The 24921-nt window shown below is 35.8% G+C and overlaps 2 protein-coding genes across 3 annotated transcripts in view; both read left to right on the forward strand.

The window, feature by feature from the left end:
* The window catches only part of rab22a (RAB22A, member RAS oncogene family), a 35766-nt gene extending 26373 nt beyond the window's left edge, over window positions 1-9393 (forward strand). Inside the window, exon 7 of the mRNA XM_056460485.1 lies at window positions 4752-9393. Coding sequence (XP_056316460.1) covers window positions 4752-4855 — 104 coding nt within the window. The 3' untranslated portion in view covers window positions 4856-9393. The remainder of the gene's footprint in view (window positions 1-4751) is intronic.
* A 3406-nt stretch (window positions 9394-12799) lies between these two features.
* The window catches only part of LOC130231088 (vesicle-associated membrane protein-associated protein B/C-like), a 52697-nt gene continuing 40575 nt past the window's right edge, over window positions 12800-24921 (forward strand). For both annotated transcript variants that reach the window (XM_056460486.1, XM_056460487.1), the window contains exon 1: window positions 12800-13060. In XM_056460486.1, coding sequence (XP_056316461.1) covers window positions 13003-13060 — 58 coding nt within the window. In that variant the 5' untranslated portion in view covers window positions 12800-13002. The remainder of the gene's footprint in view (window positions 13061-24921) is intronic.

Consider the following 24921-nt stretch of genomic DNA (forward strand, 5'->3'; position numbering starts at 1 on the left):
ATAAAAATCTGCAGTTAAAGGGTTAGTTCACAGAAACATTTAAATTACTTTATTAATTACTCTTTCTCATGTCAATCCAATCCCCTGAGACCTTCGTTCATCTTTGGAAGACAAGTTACGATATTTTTAGATGAAATCCGAGAGCTCTCTCATCCTCTATAGGCAGCTATGGTCTCAAGATGTTGACAGTTAAGAAAAGGAACCAAAAACATTTCCAAAATTATCCATGTGATTAGTGGTAAACATATGAAGCTCCAAAAACAGTTTTGTGCACCAAAAAAACTGTAAAAACAACACCATTGTCTTCTTTTCCTCATCAGGGTGGGCATTTACTATGGGTAGTAAAGGTGGGGGAAAAATCGATTCATAGATGATTCATTCATCATGATTCTTTTTTCGCGATTCTGAATCTATTCTTTATTCAAAAAATTCGTTAGTGGTGAGTGGTCCAAATGGCCGGCCCTGGCCTTAGAAGAGGTGTGCCAGAGTGCGGTTCAGTTGGGCTTTGGTGCGGTATGCTTGTAGTGTGAGTGCAAAGCACACGAAACTGAAGACCCGACGTCACTATTAAGAGACTGTTTCAGATGGATTTACAGTATTATTCATTCTTACTTCTCAAAACCTCTTAATACCTGCAGCACAATGACTTTCATGAACAATTATGAATGTCAAAAGTGGTGGATCTGTTCAGCAAAAGATCTGACTGTGTGTCACTGCATCCAAAACAACTTAAAATAATACAAAACAATATAACCAAAGCAAACTATAATGTACGGAGCGAGAGTGATTCTCTTCTGTTAAACTGAATAGTCGCATCATCGATGACGTAGGGGGAGAGGTGTGGGAGGACAATCGCGCCTGAGCATAGTTCAAGACAACTGTGCCTCGTGTGAGTACACGCTTATGCTGCGCTCACACCAGACGCGGAAGAAGCGTCAAGGGCGAGTGATTTACATGTTAAGCCAATGCAAAGACGCGAATAGACATCCTGCAGCGTGATATGCACGAATGAGGCTGCGCGAATGACACAATTCATGCAAATCGCTCAAGTTGGAAAATCTGAACTAACCAATCAGGAGCTTTCTCTTGTAGGGGCGTGCTTATGACTTAGTGCCTGTTGTTGGTGTCCCGGGGGGAAATCCACCTGCCGACACCGGACAACAGTTGATCAAACTGGGAAGCACCGCTGAAAGCTTCCATCATCCATCATCCAGGTATAGTTTCTGGAAGAGTTTATGAGCTCACTGCGGATTTGATGCGCAAATGAAGCGAGTAAACTCAAAATGTTCATGCGTCTATTTACACGCGAATATCGTGATTTATCTGCGCATACTGCGTCAGGTGTGAACACAGCATTAGATCTCAGTGTAGCCTATGCAAGCGTGAGCTAAAAACAAAAAAAATAATTTGTATGCAGTACATATGCTGCCAAATTCACTTTTGGATAAATATGGACAAACATAAGTATTTTAAAAATGATGTGTGAATGGCTTTTCAGTAAAATCAGTAAAGAATGCAGAAAGGCTGACATAACACCCGATTCACACAGTGTCAACGCTTGACGGAGGTCATGTCTGAAGATGGGGCTGACGCTATCGTCATAGAAGCATCAGCCAATGAAATTAATCTGCAATCGGCTACTGTTTGAGCTGGGGTATTTGCAAGTGTCATATTCATTAGTAAATGTCCATCCTAATGTGATGCAGAAGATATTGGCGAACAAAATCTTTTTTTTTTTGACACACAAAAGGGTTCTTACGATTACAGTTGAACTTCTGAAGTGACATTTACATTTAGTCATTTAGCAGACACTTTTATCCAAAGCGACTTACAAATGAGGACAAGGAAGCAATTTACACAACTATAAGAGCAGCAGTGAACAAGTGCTATAGACACGTTTCAGGTGTGTAAAGTCTAAGAAGCAAAGCATTAGAAATTATTATTATTTTTTTTTTTTTTTGAGAGAGAGAGAGAGAGAGAGAGAGAGAGAGAGAGGGCACAGTTAGTGGTATAGCCAGAGAGGCAGTTGCAGATTAGGAAGGAAAGTGGAGACTAAACAGTTGAGTTTTTAGTTGTTTCTTGAAGACAGCAAGTGACTCGGCTGTTCTGATGTAGTTAGGGAGTTCATTCCACCAACTGGGCAGATTGAATGCGAGAGTTCGGGAAAGTGATTTCTTACCTCTTAGGGATGGAACCACGAGGCGACATTCATTCACAGAACGCAAGTTTCTGGAGGGCACATAAATCTGCAGAAGTGAGAGCAGATAAGAAGTAGCAAAGTCAGAGGTCGCTTTGTAAGCAAACATCAGAGCTTTGAATTTGATGCGAGCAGCAACTGGCAGCCAGTGCAAATGGGTGAGTAGCGGAGTGACATGTGCTCTTTTGGGTTCATCAAAGACCACTCGTGCTGCTGTGTTCTGAAGCAGCTGAAGAGGTTTGATAGAATAAGCTGGAAGCCCGGCTAGTAGAGAGTTGCAATAGTCCAGTTTGGAGAGAACAAGAGCTTGAACAATGAGACCTTTCTGATGTTATAGAGTGCGAATCTGCAAGATCGAGCAGTTCTAGAAATGTGGTCAGAGAAGTTCAGTTGGTCATCAATCGTTACTCCAAGGCTTTTTACCATTTTGGTTGCAGTAATGGAATGGAACATGGAATGTTCCTCTAAAAATATCTTAACTTGTGTTTTAAAGTTGAACGAAGGTCTCATAAGATTGCAACTACACAATGGTCACTAATTAAAAAGCAGAATTAAACATTGTGGGTGAACTAACCCTTTAATTCCTTCATCCTCAGGTTATAGAAGATGTAGGTAACTTTTCTCTTCAGCAGAACATTTAAAGAGATTTTTTTTCTTTATAAGTCAATTAGAGCAATAAAACATGTACTAGAAAAAATAAGAAACAATAATACCCATGTCTCAAATTCACTCATGAACTGACATGGTGTGTTTAGGTATTTATTGTATTATATAGGTATGAGGGTATTAACATTGTTTTGCCAGTAAATCTAATCTGACTCTCAAAATGGTGTTAACATTGCAATCGCATTACATGAATGTTGTGCTGAAGAAAGAAAGGATGAATAAATCACCAGCAGATTCTCGACTTTACGTGAACTGTCCCATTAACAAGAACCGTTCATTCATATCACTGTGATTTTTTTTTAATTGTTTCTATCTTTCCTTGAGTGAACTTCTTAATCAAGCAGGTTTATTGCAACTCCCATCTATTATTACAATGATAATGAATGCATGATCTATAATTGATCCGGATGGTGGTGAGAATAGAGCTTCGCTGGATACTTGTTCTTGCCACTTGGACCCAGGGCGGTGGATGGGTTACAGTGGATACAGATCTTTTACCATTGAGCTTGGCAGTTTCCCCATTGAGGAACAAGCTGTCTTGTATGGAGTCAGATCAGTCTCAAAAATAATGCATTTACAAAATAAAATCCATACATGCATTCATAAAGTTAAAATCATAAATATTTTTGCCAGATGAATTGGATTTGTGTACTTATGTGTGTTTTGAATTTTGTGTGTTTTGAATTTACAAATTGAATTTTGTTTATGAATCATGTTTTGAATTTACGAATTGGAATTGTGTCTTTATACATCGTGTTTTAAATTACAAATTCAATTTGTGTATTCATGAATTTTGTTTTGAATTTGTGTATTTATGTATCAGGTTTTGAGTTTACGAATTGGATTTGTATGTTTACAAATCCTGTTTTGAATTTACGAATTGAGTTTTGTGTTTATGAATATTGTTTTGAATTTACGAATTAGATTTTTGTATTTCCGAATCCTGTTTTGGATTTACGAATTTATTTTGGGTTTATGAATTTTGTTTTGAATTTACGAATTGGATTTGTGTATTTATGAATCCTGTTTTGGATATGTGTATTTATGAATCGTGCTTTGAATTACAAATTGGATTTGTGTATTTATGAATCCTGTTTTGGATTTGTGTATTTATGGATAATGTTTAGTTTAAGAATTGAATTTGTGTGTTTATAAATCCTGTTTTGAATTTACAAATAGAATTTTGTGTTTATGAATCGTGTTTTAAATTTGTGAATTGGATTTGTGTAATTATAAATCCTGTTTTGAATTTACAAATAGAATTTTGTGTTTATGAATCGTGTTTTAAATTTGTGAATTGGATTTGTGTAATTATAAATCGTGTTTTGAATTTACGAATTGGATTTGGGTATTTAAGAATCCTGTTTTGAATTTGCGAATTGGATTTATGTATTTACGAATCGTGTTTTGAATTTTCGAATTAGATTTGTGTATTTATGAATAGTGTTTTGAATTTGCAAATTGGATTTGGGTATTTAAGAATCCTGTTTTGAATTGGCGAATTGGATTTGTGTATTTATGGATCTTGTTTGAAATTTACAAATTGGATTTGTGTAATTATGGAATATGTTTTGAGTTTATGAATTGGATTTTTGTATTTATGAATCCCGTTTGGAATTTATGAATTGGATTTTGTGTTTATGAATCATGTATTAAATTTACGAATTGGATTTGTGTATTTAGGAATCCTGTTTTGTGAACTCAATTTGGATTTTGTAAATTTGAATTGTGTTAAGAATTATATTTAGTGATTGTATTATATTTTAGACTGACCTGGCTCCATATCTTGTGGTTGCATGACATGGTTTTTGTGACTTCTAAAACAAACAAATCAACTCTTATACATAATGTTGTCATTGTCATTTCTCAATTTTTGTCATTTTTACAGGTGAAAGGATCCCAGTTTTAGATGCGGAGGGCGGGTCTGCAGTCAAGGGTTTTAAACTCCGTCGCCAACCATCAGTATCGACCAGGGAACGCACTTGCTGCTGACGCCTTCATAAAAAAAAATGCCAGATCCTCTCCAGCCTTTCACCCTTATTTCTCTTAGTAACCAAGAAGAATAGCAAATGAAGAATGTGATGTCATAGGGGAAGTTTCTTAACGACACTTCCTTTTGGAGCCAAATACAAAGTGCAGTTAACAATAGAATGAGATTTTACAGTCTGAATCCCAATGCAATGATCACTTTCTTTGAGAAAGATAAAAATGTACACTTGCTCTACCTTATTCAGATCCATTTCTGTTCTAGATCTCAACCCAGAATCAAACAGCAACAAAACCAGTCGCTTAACAGATCAGATACTGTCCTACTCTTTGAAGTTTGGCTATATGAGTGTAGATTTTAAGGGTTTCAGCACTCCAGATGCAAGCAACACAGCTTTCTTGTCTTACTATTTTTGCACGTCTTTATATGATGAAAATAAATCTCATAAACATATTCGGGTCATACTATACTCAAATCTAAATAATAATTATATTTTTTGCTTAATGTAAAGGTGAAGTCTCTTATTAGGACTAATATGTTTGTAATTAATAACATTTAGTATGAAACAGTGACAAATTATAATAATTATTAAGAGAAATAAAGAACAGTACAGCTGTATAATTGTGCTTAATTGCATAAAATATTGCTTTAAATAATATGTGGCATGAACATGTTTCGATGAGATTTGCTCCAGTTTGTTTCTATTTGTGTTGCACATCACCGGACACAAGGCTGTGTGTGCTTTCATCTATATTTTGTATATGAAAAATAAAATGATGAGGTAGTTCTACACATACAGCTAAAGATAACTCTGGGACTTATTTCGTGGATAATAATATGTGTTAGTTAGAGAAGTCTGAGCCTTGGTCAGCACCCCCTTTTTTGAGATGCAGTTATATTTAAAAAGTGCCAAATCTTCCAAATATAATCTCTAGTAGCTCTATAAAGCTTATTTTTTTGGTGAAATAGTAGGAGTTTAATGCAGATCATGTAGATCAATAGGTCAATAATGATGTGTGAGTTCAGCATTGTGGATTTAATCAGTTCACATACTGATATAACAATAGTAACGCATTCTTATTAGCCATTTTTTGGTTGCCAGATCCTTAACAAAAAATTCAACCTTTTTCTAGACTAACAAACAGGTCAAATAGACTTTTATGTGTGCAGTTGCATGTCCATTATTGGTTATTGCAGTACATAATTGGGCAATGACTTACAAAAGTAGCAGTTTCATAATATTAGATGTGCTTCTCCAACTGTTTTTTTGTATAGTAACTCTGATGTTGGTATGAGCCAAATGCCTGAATTCTAGTGCATTTTAGGCTTTTCTCCAGCACTCTTTGTGTCCATTACATCCGTGTGAAATAGCATTTTAACCAATTGTGTTAGTTGGCAGTCGGTCTCTTTCTGTTCCTTTTATTACATTTTTTAATGGATTGAAGGATTTAGTGAGGTCTTGCCAAATTGTCTCATAAACATTTTTCATCTTTTCTCATTCTTTCTCTGAATAACATTTGGCCTGCACATTGGCCTTGCTTTTACTATCTGGACAGGGATTAAAAAAAAGGATCCTATCTGGAAACTAGTCTTGTTTCAAACAGCAAGACATCTAAACTCTTTAAAGTTGTAAGGTGATACCAAATATTTTGCTGACGCTCAATTTTTCAGCCTCAATGTTCTCATTAGAGCCTAAAACAGCTTAAAAAACAACTTTAAGGATAGTTGACACAAAATTGAAAATGTACACCATATTTACTGTCACTCAACTCAAGTCTTTCCAAGCTTTTTAAAAGTGTTTGATTCTGTTGAACACAAAAGACAAAATTTTAAATAAAACTGAAAACCTGTAACCTGTTGACTTGCATATGAATAACAACTACTGTAGAAGTCAATGGTTACAGGTTTCAAGCTTTCTTCAAAATATCTCCTTTTGTGTTTAACAAAAGAAAGAAACTCATAAAGGTTTGAAACAAGTGAAGAATTAGTAAATGATGACAGATTTTAAATTTTTGGTGTGAACTGTCCCTTTAAGAATTGTTCATTGCTCATCTTATTATTGACAATCTTAGAAACTTGCATTTAAAAAATGCTCCACACTGTTTGTTGAAGTGCATTAACACAATGGTTACTCTAAACCATGTAGAATATAGATTCATAACCAAAAATTGAACATTGTCTGTTACAATTTTGACTTATATGTGAATAATATAAAATGTTTGATTTGTCAATTGCGTACCCACAATAACAAGAATAAAATGTGCTTAAATTGTGTTTTATCTAAACGCACATGTCAGTGTAACACACGACAGCATATTCTGCTAGTATGTCGCTTCTGTAGTTCCTCATATGTTTTGGTACTTTAAAAGTCTATCGTGGATATTATTACACATGCAGTAGGCACGTTATATGTGTGTTCAAAATGGATATTTTGGGCATTTAATTTCCCGTCCTTTGTACTGTGATAACATTTGCGGAGCTGCCAGTGCACGCCATGTTTTCAGGAACTCACAAGTGCAATAATTATACTTTCCCCTCCAAAATATGTGCTGTCAGTAATAAAAGCAGAGAGATTTATAGCCTTATTACAGTAATTGTAGTTAATCTCTGAATTTTAGCTCAACAATATTTTCTTCTAGAAGACAAAAAAAAGGATTACTTGGAGTATTTATAGAAAGTATTTTTTAAAAGTACACTTTAAAGAATACTGTAAAATGTGCAGTAACTTACTGTAATAATTGATTGCGAGTACGTCTTTAAAATTTACAAGCACACAAAATAATAAATAACAATCATGCTGTTTTTTTACATTACAAATTTAATTATTCGTTTACAGTGTGCTTGTAAATTTACTGTCTTCCTGGGAATTAAAAATATTAATTTACAGTGCACTTGTAAATTCTGTCTTCCTGGCAACCAAACTTGCCAGTAAGATACTGTAACTTTACAGTAAATTATAATTATTAATTTACAGCGCACTTGTAAATTTACAGTTTTACTGGCAACCAAAATTGTCAGTAAGTTACTGTTTACAGTAAATTGCAATTACTAATTTACAGTCTTGCAGTTAAAACTGCCAGTAATTTACTGTAAATTTTACAGTAAATTGTAATAGTTTACAGTGCGCTTGTAAATTTACAGGCTTGCAGCCAAAATTGCCAGTAATTTACTGTAAATTTTACAGTAAATTGTAATTACTAATTTATGGTGCGCTGGTAAATGTATTGTCTTCCTGCCAACCAAAGTTGCCAGTAATTTACTGTAAATTTTACAGTAAATTGTGATTATTAATTTACAGTGCTCTTGTAAATTTATAGTCTTCCTGGCAACCTAAATTGTTATTAAAAGTTACTGTTAATTTTACAGTAAGTTGTAATTACTAATTTACAGCGTGCTTGTAAATTTACAGTCTTGCAACCAAAATTGCCGGTAATTTACTGTAAATTTGACAGTAAATTGTGATTACGCTAATTTACAGTGCGCTTGTAAATTAACAGTCTTCCTTGCAACCAAAATTGCCAGTAAGTTACTGTAAATTTTACAGTAAGTTGTAATTACTAATTTACAGTGCACTTTTAAATGTACAGCCTTGCAACCAAAATTGTCAAGTTACTGTTCATTTTACAGTAAGATGTAATTATTAATTTAGTACGTTTGTAAATTTAGTCTTACTGGCAAACAAAATTGTCATTAAGTTACTGTTAATTTTACAGTAAGTTGTACTTACTAATTTACAGCGTGCTTGTAAATTTACAGTCTTGCAGCCAAAATTGTCGGTATTTTACTGTAAATTGTACAGAAAATTGTAATTACTAATTTACAGTGCGCTTGTAAATTTTCAATCTTGCAACCAAAATTGCCAGTACTTTACTGTACATTTCACTGTAAATTGTAATTATTAATTTACAGAGTGCTTGTAAATTTACAGTCGTACAGTAAGTTACTGTAAATTTTCCAGTAATTTTTTCCAGTGTTTTCCTATCTTTTTCCCTGAAAGGAAACATCACTCATTTATTAATCTCACTGAAGGGCCTTTACGATGCATCAAAATGTTAAAAATAGCAGTTTTTTTGCCTTGTGCAAATCCTGTGATTCACTTATCCAGTTGCTTATTGGGGAACACAGGCTTTGCATTAATGCCTTTGAATGGAACTACATGCCACACTTGAATGGGATTCTTTATTGTGCTGTCTGGTGTAGTTTGGTCGTTTCAGTTGAAAAGCAGTGCCAACAGTCTTGGGCTGGCCCTAAGAAAGTTGTGAATGACATCCTTGTAGATACTACCACACATTGGATGAACTGTGTAAATAAACAGACATGTAGTCAGGCAATTGTTATATACTTTACCACAGCTTGCCAATGGAATTCAGCATACACAGACGTAAATTAACCTATGTTTTCTTTTGTCATTTATCTATGTGTCTCTTTATTATTTTGTCTTGCAGAGAAGGCTTGGAATTAACATGTTTTTTGTTCATTTGTGAATGTGCAAAAGGGAATTGTTCAGCTCTTTATTAATAATAAAATGATATGAAATTCAAAATGCTCTGATTTTATTGTATTATTCAGTCTAAGAGAAGTGCAAATGTCTGCCTTTAGTTCAGAGGGATTGTGGATCTGTTCTGCGCTGGCTGCTGGGCTATATATATAAATATGACACTTGTGGTATGTGTCTCCTTTGGCAGGGGGTCCGTGGTGATCTTTTAATTGTGCTGAGGAAAGTAAAACGAGCGGCCCTTTAAGAACTGCCAGTCCGAGCATAAATTAACTCTGCTAATTCTGCAAGTAACAATGCGATCTAGAAACTTGGCTGAGGAAAAAACTAATTCATGTTAATTCTTAGATTCCTTCTGCACTGCTTTTGAGGAACAAACTTAATAAAATAATATAATCAAAGATAGCAGTTTAAATGCTATTAAAGAACAAATTTTGTTTCCTATATAAACCTTTAAATAGCAGAGAACCTTGAAATAGAAAGATGATATATGTTCTTGAATGGCAATAGAGATCCTTTGTTTTTAAGAGTGCAATATCTTTATGCAACCTTTACAATTTGATGACCCATTATATTTATTAGAATCTAAAAAAACAAAAAAACAATTCTCATATCTACATAAAAAGTAAGGCTATATTTCACTAGTATATGAATAACTTGATCATTTTTGATAAATGTAAGCATTTTGGTTACTTTTTAAACTTTATTTCTGTCTTTTTTAAAACATATTGTGGTGTATATTTAAAATGCATGCATAACCACACATCCATACACTCACCGGCCACTTTATTAGGTGCACCTTACTAGTACTGGGGATCTGAGATCTTAAGATCTGGTGACTGTGGAGGCCATTTGAGTACAGTGAACTCATTGTCATGTTTAAGAAACCAGTCTGAGATTATTTGCACTTTATGACATGTGTTATCCTGCTGGAAGTAGCCATCAGGAGATGGGTACACTGTGGTCATAAAGGGATGGACATGGTCAGCAACAATACTCAGGTACTAATGGACCCAAAGTGTGCCTAGAAAATATCCCCACACCATTACACCACCACCACCAGCCTGAAGCGTTGATACAAGGCAGGATGGATCCAAGCTTTCATGTTGTTGATGTCAAATTCTGACCTTACCATCTGAATGTTGCAACAGAAATCGAGACTCATCAGACCAGGCAACGTTTTTCCAATCTTCTATTGTACAATTGTGGTGAACCTGTGAGAATTGTAGCCTTGTCTTCCTTCTTAGCTGACAGGAGGGGCACTCGGTGTGGTCTTCTGCTGCTGTAGCCCATTCACCTTAAGGTTGGACATGTTGTGCGTTCAGAGATGCTCTTCTGCATACCTCAGTTGTAACGAGTGGTTATTTAAGTTACTGCTGCCTTTCTTTCAGCTTGAACCAGTCTGGCCATTCTCCTCTGACCTCTGGCATTTGGCACTGGATATTTTCTCTTTTTTGGCCCATTCTCTGTAAACCCTAGAGATGGTTCATCACCTTTCTTCCCCATTCTGAGGCACAGTTTGAACTGCAGCAGATCGTCTTGACCATGTCTGCATGCCTAAAGCTGCGGTCACACTGGGCTTTGTGTGTGCGAAATGTTGTCGTGCGGCGCTGCGAAAAGGGGCGGGATTAAACAAGATGTTTAGACATTAAAATAGCGAGCGATTTTCTCCCTGTTTTAAATTTCTGTCCAGAGAGGTCCTGTTTTGATCCTCGATTGGTCTCACGCAGTCAAGTGATGCGATTTCGCAGGTCAGAATTCACCAACCTTGAACTTTGCACCGCAGCAACCTGCGAAACTTGACGCATGACCCTGCGTTTCCGGTCTGACGCATTCGCGTGCGTATGAATGGCAGTCTATGGGAGGAAAAGCCCAGTGTGACCGCAGCTTAAATGCATTGAGTTGCTGCCATGTGATTGGCTGATTAGAAATTATGCAGTAATGAGCAGTTGTACAGGTGTACCTAATAAAGTGGTGGAGTGTGTATCTTCATACAACAATTAAAATCTTTCATTTATTTCATAGTTTTAGCTACATTTTTAACATTTTCAGTAGTAAAAAAAATAATGAAATACAATGATGGCGCATGTTTCTAAAATATATTCTGGTGTATCAAAAATATCTCAAATATATTTGTGTGAATTATGCATTTGTTCATTGAGACCTACAGTATAGAGAAATAAAGGTGTTTTAGTAAGATGTGTGTACAAAACAGTAATAAAACTTTTGTATAATTATGTTTAGGCGACACGGTGGTTCAGTGGTTAGCACTGTCGTCTCACAGCAAGAAGGCCACTGGTTCGAGTCCTAGCTGGGCCAGTTGGCATTTCTGTGTAGAGTTTGCAATTTCCCCTTGTGTTGGCGTGAGTTTCCTCCGGGTGCTCCGGTTTCCCTCCCAGTCCAAAGACATGCACTATGAGTGAATTGAATCAACTAAATTGGCCGTAGTGCAGCTTGAAGGGCATCTGCTTTGTAAAACATGCTGGATAAGTTGGTGGTTCATTCCTCTGTGGCGACCCATAATGAATAAAGGGACTAACCCGAGGGAAAATGAATGAATGAATGAAAGTTGTTTTAAACATAGCCATTTTCAATTATTAAACATGCAAAATAGTACAACTTTCTATAGAGGTCATCGCATGTTGGTACAAATAATACACATGTTGCAAAGTTACCATAACATGCAGTGTACAAAGGTGATGAAAAAGTCATGACAGCATTTTTTAAATGTTACATTAACATAATTATTCAGTCTATTTTAGTTACCTTTTTTAAATATAATTTTTTCGTCATAATTATTGTTTCAAAGCAGCTTTACAATCAAATCAGAAAAGTTAAGCTTATTAGTAATCATAACTTTATTAGTTACTAATAATTTAAAATACTCATTCATTCATTTTCTTTCGGCTTAGTTTCCATTTTAGAGGTTGCCACAGCAGAATGAACCGCCAACTATTCCAGCATATGTTTTACGCAGCGGATGCCCTTCCAGCATTCACACACACTCATACACTACGGCCAGTTTAGTTTACCCTATAGCGCATGTCTTTGGACACAAGCTCCACAGGGAAATGACAACTGGCCCTGCTTGGACTCGAACCAGTGACCTTTTTTGCTGTGAGGCGACAGTGCTAACCACTGAGTTATTATATAATTAAGTAATATGTAAACATAGTTAACCTGTAGTTATATAGTATATAGGTGATGTTATTTGAACACAATCAGTCTTTAAGTATTTTAGTTAACTTAATTTTGAGTTATACAAATTTTAATTAGTCAGATTAATTGATGCATAGTTAAATTACCTGTAAAGTTTATTAGATTTGCGTATTTACATTATATTTTACAGTGTTGAAGATGCACAGATGACCCATTAAGATCAGCTCCTCCACCCTTCACATCAGTCGCCACTACTGAGTGCATACTGCAGGGGCAGGGAGTGACGTCACGGCCAGCCTCCCTCTCTCTCCAACAGTCCCTTCCTGCTGCATCACAACAGTCGCTGGCGGATCGGGTAACACTGAGCTATTTCCACTGCCGCGTGGAGTTTTTTATTTCGATAAATGTAACAGAAGTCCTCATCGACTACAGCCTCCGCCGTCAAAGCCCGTCGCCCCCGTCAGTCCGAGCGGTCAGTCCGAGCGTTTGCAGTGGGAGATGGCCAGGCCAGAGCAGGTCCTGCTGCTGGAACCGCAGCACGAGCTCAGGTTCCGAGGTGAGTCCAGAAAGCCCCACACGGACGAGGACTTGCGGATAAAACGCCCTGGTCGAAGAGGGAGGGTCTGCGGGTGTGTTTTATAGTGGTTGGGGGCTGAAGGAGGCGGCGAGATGGCGTTTCTGACAGGCCTCGGTGCTTGGAGTAATCATCATAATAATATTATGGCGCAGCGGTGTGTTTGTCAATCGGTTTATTCATCAAACTCAGCTAAAATGGCACGTTATGTGATACGATAAGGTGTTCGCTTTGTGGTTTGTTGTATAGACTGACAAGTGTGTTAGCTTGAGCTAGCTTGATTTAGGCCTTGACATACAGGCTCTGCTGGTGGGCTGGTTAATTCGGTTAGTGTGAAGCGGTTCAACCGGTGTTGCCATGTCGGCTTGTAAAATGTCGCTAATCAAATTTGCTCACTATTTGCTTATTTATATAATATTATAGCTAAATGCGTGTTTATCCTACGTGTGATGTGTGTGCATGTCATGATATGTCTCTGTCAACATTGTGAGATGATTTCTCACTTTGAATGACCGCTGTGAGCGAGCTGTCAAAGGCAATTGCTAATCTTTTCTCATGTTCAGACGCTTGCAGGATAGAGTTGGTATTGTAAATATTGTAATAATGAATATCTGGGTCGATATGTTTTGGTTTCTTTTGGTGAAGCAATTCGTTATTATTATTTTTTTTACTTATTTTGTCAGAATAGCTAGCATGTGGAGAAATCTGGCAACACTGACAGCCTACCTTTGACGCTGCTTCCAGTCAGGAAGTTATTAGCGTTAGTCTGAAGACACCTGTGTTATTATATCACTTCAAAGTTCAGTAAGACGTGGACATGTTGATAGTAATGTCGTAAACAAAGCTATGCTGGTGTTTTCTGTGAATAAAACATTGGTCTTTGATAGACATTTAAAATTAAATCATTTTACATTTACATATTTGATATTTACCGGCTTTCGAGGTTAATTTCATTTAGAATATCATTACATTTCTATCACTAAAGAGACTAATGCTAGTTTCACCTTTATACGGCACGCCCATGTCAATCAGCTGAACATCTGATGCATAAGACTCACAAAATAAGAATGACTTCCCAAGCTTTTAAATCGTCATATCATTGGCTACATTCCTCATAATTTCTGGGATTCTTGTATTTGTCACGTTCTTTTATAAACAAAAGCCATTGTGGCAAAATCCCCTCATTGAAGAAAGCTATTATTTTTAAAATGTCAATAGTATGTGAAGTTCTAAGTTTAGCAGAAGACTGACAAGGACATTAGCTTCAGCTAGTCTGTTTAGGCCTTGACACACAGCTCTATTGGTGGGTTGGTTAATTTGGTTATGAACTGAAGCAGTTCAACCAATGTTGCCATGTCCTTGATGTTGCGTTTGTGTTCTGCTGTCACTTACAAAATGTGCTGTTGAGGTTTTTTTATAACATTGTAGCATCATTTTGTTTATCCTACATGCAGTTTATGAATGTCTTAATATTTTTCTTTGTCATTATGTGAAATTTACTTCTCTCTTTGATCCACTCTGAACATTTCTCCTCATAGTCAGATAATTACAAGAAGTAGTTCCCATCGTAAGCAGTAATAAACAACTTGAATGCTTGTTTCAGTGATGCATTTTGATTATTTCTGGCTTAATTTTTACAGAAGAGCTTTCATATTTTTAAGGAGAAATCTGGGCGCCTACCTTGATGCTGTTCCCAGTTAGGAAGACACTCTTATTATTATTATCTAACTTCAAAGTTCATACGACTTAATAGATAATAATGTCATAGTTATGTTGGTCTTTGAAATAAGAATCTTTTAATCCAATGGAAATTCGCATATTTGACATTTCAAGGATCACATTCTTTTGGAAGCAAATCTGTTGTGAGCCCAAACCTGCTTGAAAACATGTTGTTTTTCATGAGAATTAACCTTACACTAGCTTGTGAAGTTCACAGTCACAACATAGACACTTAACAATTATTTATTGACTGCTTGCTGGTCTATTTATTGTAGGAACGTCACCTTTACATTTTTGTGCCACTAAATATGAAACTGCTTTACACTACCTGACAAAAGGCTAGTCGCCTATCCAAGTTTTAGGAACAACAAATAATATCTTGACTTCTAGTTGATAATTTGGTTTCAGAAGTGGCTTATATGAAAGGCAAAGGCCTCTAGATTACGCTTATTTTACCAAAATAAAACATGATCATGCCTTGATATTTAATTATTTCATTAGGACAGTGTCACTTAACAGAAATAATGTACAGAATAGAATATAAAGTCATCTCTGCAATGACTCAAATAACTTATTAATAGTCATCAGGAATGGCAAAGAAAGCGTTCTTGCAGGACTCCCAGAGTTCATCAAGATTCTTTGGAATCATCTTTTGGAGTACCTTGACCTTCTTTGCTTCAGGAACTCTAATATGGAGGTTGAAGTATGAGAAGGAGCGCTATCCTGCTGAAGAATTTCCCCTCTCCTGTGGTTTGTAATGTAATGGGCAGCACAAATGTCTTGATACCTCAGGCTGTTGATGTTGCCATCCACTTTGCAAATCTCTCACGTCCCCTTACTGAATGTAACCCCAAACCATGTTTTTCCCTTACCAAACTTGACTGATTTCTATGAGAATCTTGGGTCCAGGCGGGTTCCAATAGGTCTTCTGCAGTATTTGTGATGATTGGGATGCAGTTCAACAGATGATTCATCAGAAAATCTGACCCTCTGCCCCTTTTTTCGACTAGAAGTCAAGTTATTATTTGTTGCTCTTACAACTGGGATCGACGACAAGACTTATGTGAGGCAGTGAACATGTGTTGTGTTTACATGCTCTCTTCCTGATCACAATTCTGTAGGACCACATAATGACTCAAAAGTCTGACTAAATATGCCAGCTATAGCCCACTTCAGAACCTAGTATTGAAGTGTACCATTTATAATTGCTGCGTAAATGCTTTTATTCCACCTCTGTAGGTTAAAAATGTCATTAGTTTGCTTAAACTGCAGCTGCAGATCTGCTTTCAACTGTCCCTATTTATAAGTGCTGTGCACATCTAAATCTAGTAAATAACCTATTATTCTATTTAACATTTTTTTCTCTCTCCCATTACATTTGAATGTTTGGCACAATGGTCATTGTTTCATCGTAACTTTGAAATCAAATGACATAAGTGTCATTATTTTTTCTCCAGTTTGACCGAGGGCTGGGCGATATGGGCAAAATATCAAATCCCGGTATTTTAAGGAGGAATGACGGTATGTGATATATATCCGGTATTTTCCCATAAGTGGTTACTTGAGAGGTAAAGCCTTTATTAAAACTTTATTAAACATTTTTTGAGCAAAATATAATTCAAACACCAGTTTCCCTCCCTGCACAAAAAAACAGCTGCACAAAATCTTTGATAAATAAAATACAGTACAGGTTTTTCTCTTGCTTAAACGACATTGCACAACATTTCAAATTATAAACAAAATCTTTGATAAATAAATAAATAGAGTACAGGTTTTTTTTCCTGCTTAACACTATACACAGTACTATTGTGCTGTTGTGCAAATAAACAGAACATAGAAAACAGCTACATTTTCAGAGTAAAAAAGGAACACACTTAAATAGTAACACAACAAAAAATAATGTATGATAGAAAAGAACCACGTTGAATGTAAATATGAAACACACAGTATTTTATGTCACAATTACAGTGTTGTTATAAGTAATCCTGTATACCATATTTGTATAATTTATAAACAACAGTTAAATCAGCTCTATATGTTTTTTTAGTTACACATTTACAAGTATGTATTGTGCACAATTATTAAACAGTGCACATATCGAAGATATCTAAAGATAAGTCTTTCACTCCATGTAAAAATCCTACACTTTTTCTTTTGTTTTGACTAAACCTGTTTTACTAAATATTAAATAAGGAGATTTGAATACGAAAACGAATAGACTATAGAAATGAGAAGTAACGAAATTGTTTCAGAGTACAGTGATGAAATGCTGGTTAAGCATATAAATAAGCATGTAAACAGTCTTTATAACAGACCAGAACGCAGAGATAATCAGTGAATATGAGGTGCTTTCACTTTCAAAATGCGGTATAAATTCATCCCACTTTGGCGCTTTTAATTCTTTTGAGCACATTCAGGTGCTGCTTGTCAATTTGACAAGGTTTCGATGTTCGTTCGTGCTGTCAATTGCGGAAGAAATAAATGATCGATAAAAAGGTTCAAGATAAACCGCTGTGACTGCTGCAGGCACTGTGTGATGTGCGTGCACGCGAGGAGAGTCAGATTTGTTCGGGGAGTCAGATTCAATACAACACTGGCACTGCATGTTTCTCCATGTCGCTTCAGTGATGGGTCATTCTTGAACGATTCGTTAATTTTGAACAAATCTTTTGTGTGACTCAAGGAGTGAATCATTTATTTGCGCATGCGCACATTTGTCCAAGTGGAGCTCGCATGCTACCTTGGAGTGGTCTGTTTCGTGCAAAATGGCCACATGTGGCCTCAACCCATATCGATATGATCGTTATTGTATGATACCGCATCGCATTGGGCAATCATATCGATATATCCCCAAAACCCTTAAATCACCCAGCCCAAGTTTATCCTATTCAGGTTGTTTTATGAGATAATAGTACTGCCTCATTGTATAAGCAGAATAAATACCTCATCAGATTGCTCCGGCCATCCCTTATTCATGCAAAACTTAGTTAGTTTTTCCAAAAAATTACAGTTTTGCTATTGTACTGACCCTGATGTCATTCCAATACTGTATCCCTTTTTTCTGCGGAAGCTAAAACAATGGTACTTTTGGAAATGTCTCTGTGTTTCTTACGTTTCAATTTACAAGGTGTCTCCTCTTGACAACGTGCTGTTTGGACATAAATGTGTGCAGGTATACAGCGGTCAACATTTGAAGTGAATCAAAATAAGTTTTAAAATTGTCCTAAGACAAGAATGAATATATATATATATATATATATATATATATATATATATATATATATATATATATATATATATATATATATATGTATATATATATATATGTATATATATATATATGTATATATGTATATGTATATATGTATATATATATATGTATATATATATATGTATATATATATATGTATATATGTATATATATATATATATGTATATATGTATATGTATATATATATATGTATATATACATATATGTATATATACATATATGTATATATACATATATATATATACATATATATATATATATATATATATATATATATATATATATATACATATATATATATACATATATATATATACATATATATATATACATATATATATATACATATATATATATACATATATATATATATATGTATATATATATATATATATATATATATATATGTATATATGTATATATATATATATATATATATATATATATATATATATATTCATTCTTGTCTTAGGACAATTTTAAAACTTATTTTGATTCACTTCAAATGTTGACCGCTGTATACCTGCACACATTTATGTCCAAACAGCACGTTGTCAAGAGGAGACACCTTGTAAATTGTCTAGGCTTACCTGTGTTTTCGTAAACCTTTTAATGTTGTTATAGCTTGTGATGTCAGTGTTTGGTTTTATTGTTTCGTAGGTGTTGTAACAATGAGGGTGGTTCTTTTTACGGTTTGTTCACACCAGCAGTCTGTGAGGTGACATTACACATGTTCTTGGCTGCAGGATTTGGATATCGATGCCAGAATACTCCGAAACCTGTTTAGTCTCCCCAGTGTACATAGTTTATTGTCAAAATACATATCGCTAACTGTTTAATATAAAGGCTTCTGTCTTAACTGGTGTCTTAAATTAGAGATACAGTACTGATAAATGAACTTTGAAAAGGACATCTCACTCTTTTTAACACAAGTCTTCACTCATCAATGTCCAAACCTTTCATAAGCATTTCTATTCAAGGCTAATGTACTGTAGGTGTAACCATTGCATCTTTTTATTGCATAGTTTGCATTTGATGATCTTGCTTGTTGCGCAATACTGTTCTAGTGAACGATTCCTCAGAAGCTACTCATGTCACCTCAATTTCAGCAACTTCAAAAGTAAATGCCTGTTAATGTTGACTTTAAAGCGGGTGCATGCTGGGAATGGGATTTAGATATTTAATTAAAGATTAAAATTGAGCAAGATGAGCACAAGTTGGTTCCACTATGGAACTAGGGCAGTTTTACAAAGCGTCTGTAGATTTGGACTGATTCTGTGGTAGGTGAAAGTGTAATGTCAAGTTGTTTTTGTGATTTGATTTCATTTTTTGTCCCCCCTCCCACACACACACACAATTAATATTGTATTCAATAATGTAAAATCTTTGGAATAAATTAGGCTGCTTCATGAGAATGGTTCTTACGCAGGATTTTTGTCTTTATTTCCTGCATTCCTAAAAGAAGATGCGTTTCCGTGCAAATAGCATGTAATCTTGTGTTCAGAGAAATCTAACTTAATTTAGGATGTGTTTTCACTCCTTTTTTTTGTTTTTTTTGGGTTGTTGATCAAAAAAGAACATGCATTTATTCAGCGTTTGCTTAGGCCCCATTTACTGTACACTAATACATTTTAGTTTTATAACTGCGTTTTAGATGAAAACGATCCACTTCCACGCTGGAGTTTCACCTAGCGTTTCTGTACAGATCTCCTTCCACACTTCGCCACTGAAAATGCACATCACGTGACCACACACACCCTGGCATGTGCTGCAGCAAATGCACACCTCTGAGCTCCAGGCAGTCAGCGGGTGCATTGAGCACACCTCCCCAGGTGAGAGCAGCGCACGTCGGACAGTTCATCAAGGATATACCGCTGGATATAATGTCACTATAGTTGTTAAACGTGATCTTTAATTCATCTTGTGTCTATCTAACGACTCTTTGGCCTTTTGAATCTATTACTTGTTCTCAGGTAACATGTTTTGGCTTAGCGCAGAGATAAGTTAGTATATTAATGTAACCACGTACACAGATTCTGCACATTTGACCGATTGTTTGCCTTTTATTTCCTATATTATATAAACTTATTTTACGTTATACTTTTATAATGGCCAGTATTGATTAATAAAACTGATTTTCAGCAAAAGAGACATGGTGTTTCGTATTTTTCGATGAAAATAAAAGGAGGCAGCATACAGTAAAGATGACGGTCATATAAATATGTAGCTACAGGACTCCTCAACATTTTTGGTCTCTGTTGTTAATATCAAAATGAAAATAGGCAGTTCCTTTTAATTTTGTTGTTAAGATAGTGAAACAACATAGCCAGGGTGTTGCCAATGACTTTATAAAGGACACCCCTTTGAAGATTTAGCCGACTAGTTGTCGGGGGTTTGTTACACATATCAAACTTGCAAAGTCTGAACTTAAGGAAAGGGTGCAAGACTGAACTTTGTGCACTTAATATTGAGAAAAAAGCCCCAATCAGATAGGCGAATGTCTGCTGCCATACCTCTGTTTTCAGATGTCTCCGTTTTCCCTCATCCACACTGACACGGAGCAGCAGCGTTTTAAAACGAAAAACGTTTTCAAAAAGCTCAGTTTTCAGGGCTTGTGAACTCCCGATTTAGAGTGGACGGTTTAGAAGGCGTAACCGTAGCACAACTTGTGCGTTTTAAAACTAAACATATTAGTGTAATTTGGGGCCTGAGAGTTCTTGCTTACTAATTCTCACATTTTCAAGGTGTTGTTTACACTAGTACGTTTTTGTTTTTCCTTGTCCAGACGTTTTTATTGCGTTTCAGAAAAACCATCTTCGTCCACACCGTATGTACTTCAACAAATGATACGCGACCCTTGGAGACCATATAAGAGGGGCTTGACAAATCAGAGAATGATATGCAATGTGCCCTCATTTATTGAATTTCTTGTCTTTAGCTCCTTTTTTTGTGAGTCAAGCATGTCAGAGTGCTGTGGATACTAGACAGACGTAGCCATAACAAAACATATGCATTTAAAATAATGAATAAAATGAAATTGCATTGGTGTCAGTGCAGTGCTTCCCACAGGTTTGAAATATACTTGCGGTGGTCGCCGGATTGAAACACACCTTTTACCCACAGCACATAAATAGTTAACTATATGCGACAAACAAAACTTAATTTGATTTTAAACACTATTTTTATTATTATGTGTGTTAAACTTTTTCTTTTAAATGGGTTAAAGCTGGAAAAAAAAGTCCAGTATTTCTCTTTTGTGCTATTCAGGAGCTATGTGCACCCACTGACAGGTAAATCTGCTTCTCTATTGGCATGACATTTTGTACAGTATTTCCAAAGCATTTTAGATATTGACATAATTAAATTAATAAAATTTACAGCAAATGAGAAATAAATGACAGAAAAAAAGGAATAAAAACAGACTATCTCTAAAAATTATAATAATTACAAGAATAAAAGATAGATAATTAATAAGATAAATGAGTTGATTAACCATTTCTAATGGTGTACAAATATTCTGCAGCCAATTTGGATGTAATTTCGTCCACTCCGAATATTTAATAAAGTTTTTCTGAGTCGTTTAGATAACAGAATTAATTATTTAATATCTCTCTTGCTTGTTTATATTGGGCGGATACAAAAAAGTGTAAAAGGATGATAATAATAATAGTTAAAAAAAAAAAAAAAGTGTGTCACTAAATAAACTGGGGTGGCCATTAATATACCTGGGCGGCCCGCCCAAGTAAAGTCTATGTCTGGGAAACACTGCAGTGGCATCTAGACTTAACCTAAATTACAAAACACGTACATCACATACAATCATTTTTCTAGGTTCTTATTTTTTGATTTTCATCCTGTTTTTGCATTTTGTTATTATTTAAAGCCTGGTTAGTTTCCTGATGCATGCATGAGCTTTAGATATCATACTGTATATGCAGTACTTTTCATCATTTTCCACCATGAGTATTACATGGCTTTGCCATTTCTGTTGCCTTAAAGGAGTGGTTCAGAATGTAATTTTAAGGCTTAGTTGTGTTTATAAGATGCAAAGCAATGTGTGCTCATGTTTCACTTGAAGGAAATCAGGTTATTTTTTCATAAATCTTACTTTGATTATATACAGCTACTCGGCTAACATAAAAACGACTGTCATATTTCCTAGTTCGTCTGGAAGGCCCGCCCTCAAGTGACTCAGAGAGGTCATGTGTCATAATGTGCTGTGATTCGCGGATCGGCTCCATGTCACGCCCGTACAAGCACACACTTTTTGTGTTAACAGTCAGTCAACCTCATGCCCGCTCTCTAAAATAAAATCTGACTAGTGTCTGTAACGAGTGAAAATGGGGTGCGGCTCCTTTAAGAGAGATTGCCATTGTGTGTGTGTGCCTGAACTGTCTGTAGACGTGTGTAACATGAGAAATGCATGTGCGTGGGACTAATGTTTATTTTTATTTTTCTCTGATGCTCAGATTTAGTTATTGTTCTGTAATACACAGTGACGCTGTTGACAGAAGAATAAAGCACTCGATGTGGGATGCGACCTGTGTGAGCCTTGATTTATTTTTCTGACGCTACATGAGTTAGGCGAGCCCTCCTGTATTTTTTAACTCAACGCGTTACACAACGTCTTTCACATATATTCGGAATATGCATGTGATGATATGAATCGTTCTCATATCTTTTGCGAATTCATTATCTGAGATGTAGCTGCCTATAGAGAGACATGCACACGCTGGTGAAGTGTGTGTGTGTTTACAGCAGTTTGACTGATAAATATGAATTTGTAGCTAAACAGCCAAACAGCATTTCCCATTGTTTACATCTTTGCGACAACATTAAAGCCAGACACTGTACTTGTCATGATCAATTTTAACAAATAAAAACTCACAGGCTACAGCCTCTGCTTGTTGGAGCTGCTCCTTCTTTGAGGAGATTTTAACTGAATCCAGCTCTGAACTGGGAGAGATTCTGGAAGCTGTGTTTTGTCAAATCATGCTTGCTATGTGTTTTATAATTCTCTGGAACATAATTAATATTGAACTGTAAGCACGTCTGTCTTTGTGTCGTGTCATTTGGAAGCCCAAATACAGAAACAGAACAAGCTCTGTGGAAATAGCAGCGTTTGGAAGACATTTCAGCTCCCTCTGCTGTAACATTACAGCATCTCTGGCCACGCCCCTTCGCTGCACAGTGTGTGTGCGCGGTAAAAGTACGTTTGTGATCTCACTGGCCCGGAAGTATTTTTTTGTTGTCTCCAAAATTCGTTCATTGTAATCTTTGCTAAGCTAACTTTGCATTGAACTTTGAGCGTCTTACATGCAGAGATGCTGTTTATGTTCACACAGCTACATTACACATCAACTAAAGTTTAAAATATGATATCATAGTGGACCACCCTTTAACATCTATTTTAATACTTCATTTTTAAAAATTAACTAATCGACAGTTAATTAAATACTTATATAATATAATAATAATAAACCTATAATATATAATAAATAAATATAAAACCTATTATAATAAAAACTCATTCTAAATAGAAGCGGTATATCTGCATAGTGGAGAACCATACATTTATTCTGTTGTTGTTGTTGTTATCAAGAGTTTATTCATCTGACTTTAAACGAAGACTGTTTAACAAACCTGAAAAGATGTCAGATCCACTGCGTATACTGTAGTCATTAGATGTAGTCCAAAGCACAGGATCAGGCTTATGTTTTATAAATGAGGCACAGTGCATTTATTTCTAAGCACTGGACATGACTTTTCCTCCCCGGAGAATGCTACTAGCATTGGTTTTGCGCCATAATGGGGCCAAAGTAACCTTTCAAAATCATTAGCATTACACCACACCTCCTACCAAAGACTCCGCCCCTAAATACACTCAAGTAGCAGTTAACTTCAGATAACAAGAACTTGACCATCCAGACATGCCAGTTTATATTTAAGTGTCTAAGACTGTGGAGTTTGAGCCCCAGCCAATAATTATATGTGATTTTTGCAAAGTATAAAAGGTGGTTTGATCCCTCTGAGATTCGGAGGCCATCCAGTTGTAGAAGTAATAGGGCAAAGCTGTTAAAATACGGGGACGTCTGTTTGATTTAGCAGGCCTGCACCTTTTTTTGGCCTGTTCAGGATCACTAATACCTTGAACTACGTGGCAAAATTACATAAATGCTCATTGATTCAGACCTTGGGTAACTGAATTATTATAATGATCATGAAACGGCCCTGTAATAAATATGTTCTAGGGCTATAAAGCAGGGTGTAAATGAAAGGCAGATGTTGAAATGCTGGGCTTGGAAAGACGAGTCACATCTGCACACGTGCCGATGCCAAGTATCTCTCTCCATCAACGCGGCTTCACTGCAGGCAGATGTGTTGGGTATTTCCGAACCATACCAAAAGCACACTTAAATGCTGAAGGCTTTTCCTCTGTTGTACCTTATTTGGCTGGAAAACCTCTTCGATGCTAAATGATGTGTACAATGATTTTTTTTAGGTGCGCAAGGGAACATGTTTTGTGTCTGCAGAATATTCTAGAACTTTCTTATGTTGAGGTCAAATTGAGGCTATTGGTAGTGTCTGGATCAAATGAAATGTATTATTGCAGGGTTCGAAATTAAAGTTTTTACTTGGTAGCACTGGTGCTCTGAACTTCATACATTCCGAAACACCCACGAAAAATGAATGCGCACCACCGCAAATTGTATATTAATAGATTTATTGTATTTGAAAACAACTCCAATCAGGGAAGACTGGTCACTGTATCAGCACTATTTTTGAATGTCCTAACCAGAGCCCTGACTTAAACCCAATTGAGCATCTCTGTAGGGACCAAAAATGGCTGTCT

Source organism: Danio aesculapii, chromosome 6 (assembly GCF_903798145.1).
Source record: "Danio aesculapii chromosome 6, fDanAes4.1, whole genome shotgun sequence".
Classification (NCBI taxonomy): domain Eukaryota; kingdom Metazoa; phylum Chordata; class Actinopteri; order Cypriniformes; family Danionidae; genus Danio; species Danio aesculapii.